Below are 10,431 nucleotides of genomic sequence, written 5' to 3' on the forward strand. Positions count from 1 at the left end.
TACAGAATGGTGTCGTCTGAGTACAGGTGGATCAGAGAATCACCAGCAAGCAGCAAGAGCGACGTCATTAATATATACTGAGACTACCAGAGGTCCAGACAACAGGCCCTCCGATTTGACACACTGAACTCTGAGAGGTAGTTGGTGACCCAGGCGAGGCAGTCATTTGAGAAAATGTTATTATTATAATTATTTTTGGTGTAGTGTTAGATGGTTGGGGATTTGTTGTATTTATTTATAAAAAATAATAATAATTCAAGCAAAGTATATGGGAGTTATACTCCAGTCTAGTAGGTGGCAGTAATGCAACATTTATTGGATGCCAACCGCGGTTAAACTTAATCGAAGAAGAAGGTAACGACAATAGCTGGCTCTCTCTCCACCAGTAAGTGTTGTTACCATGCTTGCATTTCCAATTCAAAGTTTTGCCTATTAATTGGTAACTTACGTTTMAAATGTAACGTATGAATCACAGCAGTCTGAATATGCAAACAGAAACACCTTTTTTTGTTCTTAGCTAGTGTATTGCTGTGGGCCCTGTTCGAAATTTGGKAGCCAGCTATCTAATGTTAGCGAAGCTATTATACATGCGTCTAAGTTACTTTACCTAGCTAGTTTGTAGAGTTGCTCTGGCTCATATTCGTGTGATTTAAATTAGCTCGATTCTAACGTTACCTTGGTCATTAAACCCGTGCAGTTGATTTAATTTGTAAACAATGCACCTTAAACAACCATGCCCAAAATGGCAACAGCAGCCGTTGCAATCCAAACCTGTTAGCTAGCCTACATAAATGTAGCTAGAACCGTACASCTTAGCATTTGAGCAGTGGTGTAACGTAYTACTTAAGTCGTTTTTGAGGGTATCTGTACTTCACTTTACTATTTATATGTTTGACTACTTTTACTACATTCCTAAAGAAAACTATGTCGTTTTTACTCCATACATATTCCTTGACACCCATAAGTACTCGTTACAGTTTGAATGCTAAGCAGGACAGGAAAGTGGTCCAATACACGCACTTATCAACAGAACATCCCTTGTGATCCATACTGGCTCAGATCTGGCGAACTCACTAAACACACAATTCGTTTGTAAATKATGTTGGAGTGTGCCTCTGGATATCAATGTGAAAAAAATACAATGGTACCGTCTGGTTAGATTAATATAAGGAATTTAAAATAATTTATACTTCTACTTTTGATACTTAAGTATATTTTAAACCAAATACTTTTAGACTTTTACTCAAGTACAATTTCACTGGGTGACTTTTACTTGAGTCGTTAATATTAAGGTATCWTTACTCAAGTATGACAATTGGGTACTTTTTCCACCACTACATTTGAATGGGAGTTTTGACACGTATTGACAATTGGCCTTTTTAATAATAGATGTCAAGACTGATAGGTGACAAGATAAACAGGTCATGATGTTTTAAGAGAATGCAGCCTATTTGTTGCAGATTAACCTTGCTCTTGGATGCAAACAATATTCATATCAAATGAACTCTCTTTTGCACACAGGTCTACACTAATGTTGACTGGATACAAKAATGTTTTCCAGAGAATTCTGTCATTGACCTGCAGAAGGAGCTACCACGAAAGCATCTCTCAAACACTCGCTTGTTCCCCTTTCTCTTCTCACTCCAAATTGTCTGCCCTTCGCTCATCCTTTTTTTCTGACCCCTCTCATTGTAGTATTAGGTCTTGTCAGCTTTCTACCCATCTCCATCTCTGTCATTGCTACTCTTTTTCGTGCTCCCYTTCCCACTCTTCTCGTCCAACAGGTCCAATGGATTTAAAGGAGGTTCTCAAGGTTCTGGAGCAGCTCGCCCCTCTATCACTGGCAGAGTCCTGGGATAACGTTGGCCTATTAGTTGAGCCCATTAAATGTCGGCCTATCAAAACCATCCTGTTAACCAATGACCTGACCGACTCTGTCATGTCAGAAGCAGAGGCCATGAACTGCGATCTCATCATCTCTTACCACCCCCCGTTGTTTCATCCAATCAAGTGCTTGGTTTCAAAGGACTGGAAGCAGCGATTGGCTATCCGGGCGATTACGGCTGGAATAGCAGTGTTTTCTCCTCACACCTCTTGGGACAGCGTCAAAGGAGGCGTGAATGACTGGCTGGTTGAAGGAGTTGGTAAGAGACTGCTGTCAGTGTTCCCCCTAGCTTTATAATAAGCAAAGTGGACTGCTGTAGCTCTGTTGCCCCCCCCCATGGCCCATGGTCTTCAATGGGCAAAAACGTAGCGTAATGATCTTCAGCACAAAAMCCCCCAAAAGGCATCTGGCAGATGTAAACTCATCCACAAATATAATTTTATTTATCTTAAATGAACGTGTTTTCACAAATTGTATTATAATTGTCAAGCCCAATCCAAAGATAAGGGTAGGATGATGTCACTTTCACAGTTTATTGAAGATGTGCATAGAGTGTCATATCTGTTCTACTCAAATTATCTGAATGTTCTGGAGTGTTCTCCCCACCTGAATAAGTTAATGATGTTTGAAAAGCACTGCGGAGTAACAAGTACTGTTTCTGTTGTCTTCCTCAGGGAGTGGCAAAGTTTCAGTGTTGAGTCAAGCGTTCAGTAGCGCCCCCCAGAGCCACAAACTGGAGTTTACAGCCAGGAGTCAGGAGGAGCTCAACACCATCATGGCAGAACTGAAGGGGATGAATAGCGGTGTCAATTTACAGCACACAGCTGTCAGGTACTGGATACTCTGTCAGTTTGTGTGCGTGCTTAAATCTGTATACACCTCTTCACTGTTGTTTACACTGTTACTGTACATGTCTCCTCTATCTGGCTCTAGCTCTGAAACTGATGGCTTCTTTGTAAGTCTGATCTGTCCAGACTCAGGGCTGACCCCCAGTGTTCAAACTCTGTTACAACACRCCACTCCCAGCCAGTCTCTCAGTATCCTTCAAGTAAAAAAGGTAGAGTACTGCTGCTAGCCTGGTCCCAGATCTGTTTGTGCTGTATAGCCATCTCCTATGGTCATTGTCATKKGAAATATGACCATAGCAGTTGGCAAAACAGCACATACAGATCTGGGGCCATATGTATCCAGCGTATTACACCCTGAACACGCAAAGTGGACAGTTTGGTCGGAGTGCTGATTTTAAGATAATTTTTGCCTTTTAGATCACAATGGCTGCGTTTACACGGGCAGCCCAATTCTGATATTTTTTTCACTAATTGGTATTTTGACAAATCAGATCAATTCTGAAAAATATCTGATGTSAAAAGATCTGATGTGATTGGTCAAAGAACCAATTAGTGGAAAAAGAAATCAGAATTGGGCTACCTGTGKAAATGCAAGATACGATTACATGGAAAGGGGAAAGTAGACTGTATATCAGCACGCTTGACAGGGATGAACATTTAAAGGGGTATTKTTTTTGGTTGCCCGAAGATTATGACCACTTGCACGAAAATGTAAATTAGATATTTACACGCAGTAGTGCCATATATTGACAGCCGTTCATCTACACACGGGAGAAATCAGAAAGATCAGTACTGGAATTCTTTATATTTTGGTTGTTATCAGTAAAACATTTCTCAGAGCTGGCTCAACTTGCCCGACTGCCATAAATTGTCTGTMTTTTACTTAAACAATGGGAAACAGAAAGATCAGTTTTAGGCTACTAGAGGTCTTTGCAGTTTGGTTCTTTGTGCAGGTGATAAAATAAGTTCAATGGGGCAACCTCAGAGCAGGCAATAGGAGAACCCTTAATGTTAATCCCTGCTTGATAAATATCCCCTGGGATCATATTCCTGCTATCCTGAATCAATAGACTTAGCTTGCCACAGAGTGAATAGGACTGGACAATGAATTTTACTAAATGTTTTCACTCTTTTTACGTGTGACATCTTATTCATTAGTGCACACTGTAGCMAAACAAAAAGTTCAGGCAGTCCCTCCCTGTTTGTCTGTTTTATTCCTCTTGGTGCCTAGTGAATACGACCCTGGCTGTTTCTCACCCTGTAGCGTCCTCTCCCAGGCTACGGCCAAGGGCGACTCAGCGTTTTGGACGAGCCCRTAACTGTGGCGGCGGCCGTCCAGCAAATGAAATCACACCTGGGTTTGAATCACCTTCGACTGGCCCTCGGAGCCCAGCAAACTTTAGGTGAGTGAGGAGGCTAAACAAACATCTATGTCTTCCTTTTTGTTACCGGATAACTAACTTGGATGCGTCCCAAATGGCACACTATTCCCTATATAGTGCCCTGGTCAGAAGTAGCTATAAAGTAGTGACAGGAGGATACTAGTATCGCGATACGTGTTTTTCTTTAGGAAAACAGCCCTAATGTTGGAAACAAACTTCATTATGTTGTCATCCAGAGTCACATTTATTTATTTTTYGATATAGCACGCAATATTTTACATACAGCAGGTTTTTAAAGGACCAAAGTGTTTGCTCTTCTTTGTGTTTTCATTTTTGCYATGGAAAAAATATTGCGATACTGGTATMGTCCCAGCCTTACTATTAAGAGAATAGGGTGCYGTTTGGGACACACGCCATTTCTTTTAAATACACTGAACAAAGCTTTTACTGAATTACAGTTCATAGAAGGAAATCAGCCAATTGAAATAAATAAATKAGTCCCTAATCTGGATTTCTTCCTGGGCAGGAGGGCATAGGCCCATCCACTTGGCAGCCAGGCCAACCCACTGGGGAGCCAGGCCTAGCCAATCAGAATGAGTTTTTCCCCCACAAAAGGGSTTTATTACAGGTTGGGCGGTTGTGAGGCCAGTTGGACGTACTGACAAATTCTCTAAAACAACGTTGAAGGCGGCTTATGGTAGAGAAATTAACATTCAATTATCTGGCATCAGCTCTCTTGAACATTACTGCAGTCAGCATGCCAATTCCACGCTCCTTCAAACTTGAGACATTTGTGGCATTGTTGTGACAAAAGTGCATATTTTAGTGGCCTTTTATTGTCCCCAGCACAAGGTGCACCTGTGTAATGATCATGCTGTTTAACMAGCTTCTTGATATGCCACACCTGTCAGGTGGGTGGATTATCTTGGCAAAGGAGAAATGCTCACTAACAACGATWTAAACMAAATTGTGCTCAAAMTTTGAGAGAAATAGGCTTTTTGTGCACATGGAAATTTTCTTTGATCTTTTATTTCGGCTCATGAAACATGGGACCAACACTTCACATGTTGGGTTTATATTTTTGTTTARTGTATATATTCRCAGCAATAAGTGTATTATGTTGACAGCTAGTGAGGGGCTGAGAGGATAACATAATTGTATGTGATTGTTCCTTTTAGAGTCCATTGTATGCACCGTGGCAGTGTGTGCTGGGTCCGGAGGCTCAGTATTGAAAGGAGTGAAAGCAGACCTCTACATCACTGGTACATTCGCTATAAATGCCAGCTGCTAGAATTAAAACAAATACTGTCAAGAATACTGAACAATTTCTTTTGCATATACAGTGCCTTCGGGAAGTATTCAGACCCCTTGACTTTTTCCACATTTTGTTACGTTAGCCTTATTTTAAAATATATTTTTAAAGATCCTCAGCAATCTACACACACCACCACATAATGACAAAGCAAAAACAGGATTTTAGAATTTTTGGGAAATGTATTAAAAATAAAAAAGATAACCTATTTACATAAGTATTCAGACACTTTGCTATGAGACTTGAAATTGAGCTCAGGTGCATCCTGTTTCCATTGATCATTCTTGAGATGTTTCTACAACCTGTGGTAAATTCAATTGATTGGACAGGATTTGGAAATGTTTCTACAATGTTTCTACAACCTGTGGTAAATTCAATTGATTGGACAGGATTTGGAAAGGCACACACCTGTCTAGAGTACCAGTCAAAAGTTTGGACACACCTACTCATTCAAGGGTTTACTTTATTTTTACTATTGTAGTACATTGTAGAATAATAGTGAATACATCAAAAGTATGAAATAACACATATGTAATCATGTAGTAACCAAAAAATTGTTAAACAAATCAAAATATATTTGAGATTCTTCAAAATAGCCAACCTTTGCCTTGATGACAGCTTTGCACACTCTTGGCATTCTCTCAACCAGCTTCACCTGGAATGCTTTTCCAACAGTCTTGAAGGAGTTCCCACATATGCTGAGCACTTGTTGGCTGCTTTTCCTTCACCCTGCTGTCCAAACCATCTCAATTGGGTTGAGGTCGGGTGATTGTGGAGGCCAGGTCATCTGATGCAGCACTCCATCACTTTCCTTCTTGGTCAAATAGCCCTTACACAGCCTGGAGGTGTGKTGGGTCATTGTCCTGTTGAAAAACAAATGMTAGTCCCACTAAGCGCAAACCAGATGGGATGGCGTATTGCTGCAGAATGCTGTGGTAGCCATGAATTGTGACTTGAATTCTAAATAAATCAGTGTCACCAGCAAAGCACCCCCACACCACCTCCTCCATGCTTTTGGACTGAGACTTGCGCTCCAGTACTGCTTGCCGTGTGCAAGCAGAGAGAACAGTATGACTAGGGTGGCTGGAGTCTGACAATTTTTAGGGCCTTCGTCTGACACAGCCTGGTATAGAGGTCCTGGATGGCAGGAAGCTTGGACCCAGTGATGTACACATACAGAGATCATCCGTTCATCTACTCTGCGTCTCACAAAGACAGTGGTTGTAACCAAAAATCTCAAATTTGGACTCAAATGTCCATTGCTCGTGTTTCTTGGCCCAAGCAAGTCTCTTATTATTGGTGTCCTTTAGTAGTAGTTTCTTTGCAGCAATTCAACCATGAAGGCCTGATTCACGCAGTCTCCTCTGAACAGTTGATGTTGAGATGTCTGTTACTTGAACTCTGAAGCATTTATTTGGGTTGCAATTTGAGGCTGGCAACTATTGAACTTATCCTCTGCAGCAGAGGTAACTCTGTTTCTTCCTTTCCTGTGGCGGTCCTCATGAGAGCCAGTTTCATCATAGCGCTTGATGGTTTTTGTGACTGCAATTTTCCGCATTGACTGACCTTCATGTCTAAAAGTAATGGACTGTCCTTTCTCTTTGCTTATTTGAGCTGTTCTTGCCATAATATGGACTTGGTCTTTTACCAAATAGGGCTATCTTTTGTATTCCACCCCTACCTTGTCACAACACAACTGATTGGCTCAAACGCATTAAGAAGGAAAGAAATTTCACAAATTAATTAACAAGGCACACCTGTTAATTGAAATGCATTCCACGTGACTACCTCATGAAGCTGGTTGAGAGAATGCCAAGAGTGTGCAAAGCTGTCAAGGCAAAGGGTGGCTACWTTGAAGAATCTCAAATATMAAATATATTTTGATTTATTTAACACTTTTTTKGGACATTGACCTCTGACCTCATTTCTCCCCCAGGTGAGATGTCCCATCACGAGGTCCTGGACTCCGTTGCTGCGGGTGCCAGCGTGATCCTCAGTGACCATAGCAACAGYGAGCGGGGTTTCCTGGCCGTGTTCAAGAAGAGGCTGGCAGGGCATCTGTCCAACTCCGTTACCGTGGCGCTGTCACGGGCTGACAGGGACCCCCTGGAGGTGGTCTGAGATGCTTACAGTTTTCACCAACTGGCGGCCCACAGGCCGAATCTATTCTGCAGGTGGTTTTCTGAGCAAATAATTAATAAATTCATATTTGGACATAAGGCTGTAAAAACACCAGGAATTCAACTCAAAGTGATTTTAATTTTGGACATCTGTTCCCAAGTATTCCCACGCATAATAGAGATGTGATCGTATACTAATGTAAGCAAGGTTTGAAATGATTGTTTAAGTCAAAAATATGTTTGGGCTTCTTCATGTCTATTTGCAATTATGTTCCAACCTGCCCGACCRTCCCCTCAAGGAAAAAAATAGGACTGTGTTTGAATCTAGTTGATGATCTCTGCGTTAAAGGATTTAATAAATAATGCAATAATAAGGAAATACAGGACTAATGTATACAACTGAATAAGGTAATCCTTTGGGTGATATTCAAAGTATGCATCTACATCAGTGGTCAACCACAGCATTCCTAGTCATTTACCAAACATTAATGTAAAAAATATATATAAATCCTTGCATTCCTATTTTTTTKAAATKCCTTTTGCRCTGTTGGTGGTAGGTGCACTTGATTCAGAAGTCCTTGCGCCCRGAAAGGTAAAGTGTTCCCATTTTGAACTACTTCATGTGTCTGAAGGTAGATCTCCACCTACCCGGCAGGCCCAGAGAGCAAATCAAGTGCACCTATAGGCCTATCGCTGTCCAATCAGATAGCTCAGATCACTGTCTGCAGTTTCCTCGCCTTGGCCCGGAAAAATCAGCCTCGAACGCACAAAGTTGATACTGAGATTTCGAAACTTTTAAAACCATGACTAGAGAGACAAACAGCAGCTCTGCTGTATTCATTGAATGTTTAAGTTGTTATTCAGCACTGTCAACACTTTATAAGCCATAAATGTGCATTTTCCCTACTTCCACATGCTGCAATTAATGAGTATAACAAAGTGTTCCGATAAGCTTGCATTATTATTAGCGTCTTGTCTTTTAATAGAGGAATATTTCACATTCTCTGGTCATAGGAGTAAAAACATAAATTGGTGTATGAGACAGGAATAATGCAGTGCGACTTGAGTTTCACCATCAGCTGGAAGACTTTGCCATTTTTTCTCAGGAGAGGGAAGGAGGGCAGAGGGACGKTGAGCCGGGTGAGAGGCAACCTCACCGCTGCTCCCTCGCTCCCCTCAGACTGACCACTTCAAATCACTCTGACAGTGTCACCAGCAAAGCACCATCACACATTCTCCATGCTTCACAGTGGGAAACACATGCAGAGATCATCCGTTCACCTATTCTGCAAAGACACGGCGGTTGGAACCAAAAATCGAACATTTTGACTAATCAGACCAAAGGACAGATTTCCACCAGTCTAATGTCCATTGCTCGTGTTTCTTGGACCATGCAAGTCTCTTATTATTGGAGTCCTTTAGTAGTGGTTTCTGTGCAGCAATTCAACCTTGAAGGCCTGATTCCTGCAGTCTCCTCTGACCAGTTAGTTGATGTTGAGATGTGTCTGTTACTTGAACTCTGAAGCGCAGTTAAGTCTAATGAACTTATTCTCTGCAGCAGAGGTAACTCTGGGTCTTCCTTTCCTGTGGCGCTCCTCATGAGAGCCAGTTTCATAGCACTTGATGATTTCTTTGCGTCTGCACTTGAAGAAACTTTAAAAGTTCTTAATGTTCCGCATTGACTGACCATGTCATGATGGACTGTTGTTTCTCTTCACTTATTTGAGCTGTTCTTGCCATTAATATTGGTCTTCTACCAAATAGGGGTGGTATACAGAAGATAGGGCTATCCTATCACAACACAACTGAAGCACATTGAGGAAAGAAATTCCTCAACTTAACTTTTAACAAGGCACACCTGTTAATTGAAATGCATTCCAGGTGACTCCCTCATCAAATCAAATTCTATTTGTCACATGAGTCGAATACAACAGGTGTAGACCGAACAGTGAAATGCTTACTTACAAGCCCTTAACCAACAATGTAGTTGAGAAAATACCTAAAAAAAATATATATATTTAAAGGTAAGAGATAACAATAACAAATAATTAAAGAGCAGCAGTAAATACCAATAGCGGGGCTATATACAGGGGGTACCAGTACAGAGGCAATGTCACTGTACCGGTATTTGAGGTAATTACGTATATGTGGGTAGAGTTATTAAAGTGACTACGCATAGATAATAAGAGTAGCAGCAGCGTTCCAGAGGGAGGGGTGGCAATACAAATAGTTGGGTAGCCGTTTGATTAGCTGTTCAGGAGACTTATGGCTTGGGGTAGAAGCTATTTAGGAGCCTCTCCTGTACCGCTTACCGTGCGGTAGCAAAGATAAGTCTATGACTAGGGTGGATGGAGTCTGACAATTTTTAGGGCCTTCCTCTGACACCGCCTGGTATACAGGTCCTGGATGGCAGGAAGCTTGGCACCGGTGATGTACTGGGCCGAGCAGTTGCCATACCAGACAGTGATGCAACCCGTCAGGATGGTCTACATTTTTTGAGGATCTTAGGACCCATGCAAAATATTTTCAGTCTCCTGAGGGGGAATAGGTTTTGTCGTTCCCTCTTCACAACTCTCTTGGTGTGCTTGGACCAGGTGGGAAAGGGATGTGTGGTAATTGCATCATCAGTGGATCTGTTGGTGTGTTATGCAAATTGGAGTGGGTTTCTGGGATAATGGTGTTGTGGCCATGACCAGCCTTTCAAAGCATTTCATGGCCACAGGCGTGAGTGCTACGGGTCGGTAGTCATTTAGGCTGGTTACCTTAGTGTTTTTGGGCACAGGGACTATGGTGGTCTGCTTGAAAAATTTGGTATTACAGACTCAGACAGGGAGAGGTTGAAAATGTCAGTGAAGACACTTGCCAGTTGGTCAGCACATGCTCG

General features: G+C 41.8%; 1 protein-coding gene across 2 annotated transcripts; it reads left to right on the top strand.

The window, feature by feature from the left end:
- Window positions 1-296: 296 nt before the first annotated feature.
- On the top strand, window positions 297-8,453 carry nif3l1 (NIF3 NGG1 interacting factor 3-like 1 (S. cerevisiae)). 2 transcript variants are annotated; one of them, XM_024008261.2, is made up of 7 exons: window positions 297-385; window positions 1,522-2,144; window positions 2,560-2,716; window positions 2,819-2,942; window positions 3,998-4,136; window positions 5,294-5,377; window positions 7,364-8,453. In XM_024008261.2, the coding sequence occupies exons 2-7, from the start codon at window positions 1,532-1,534 to the stop codon at window positions 7,546-7,548; spliced, it is 1,302 nt and encodes a 433-aa protein (XP_023864029.1). In that variant the 5' UTR covers window positions 297-385; window positions 1,522-1,531; the 3' UTR covers window positions 7,549-8,453. The 2 variants fall into 2 exon arrangements, with proteins under 2 accessions (XP_023864029.1, XP_070304483.1); XM_070448382.1 differs by lacking the exon at window positions 5,294-5,377 and having other exon boundaries at window positions 305-354.
- The last annotated feature ends 1,978 nt before the right edge of the window (window positions 8,454-10,431 follow it).

The sequence above is a fragment of the Salvelinus sp. IW2-2015 genome, linkage group LG18 (assembly GCF_002910315.2).
Source record: "Salvelinus sp. IW2-2015 linkage group LG18, ASM291031v2, whole genome shotgun sequence".
NCBI lineage: Eukaryota > Metazoa > Chordata > Actinopteri > Salmoniformes > Salmonidae > Salvelinus > Salvelinus sp. IW2-2015.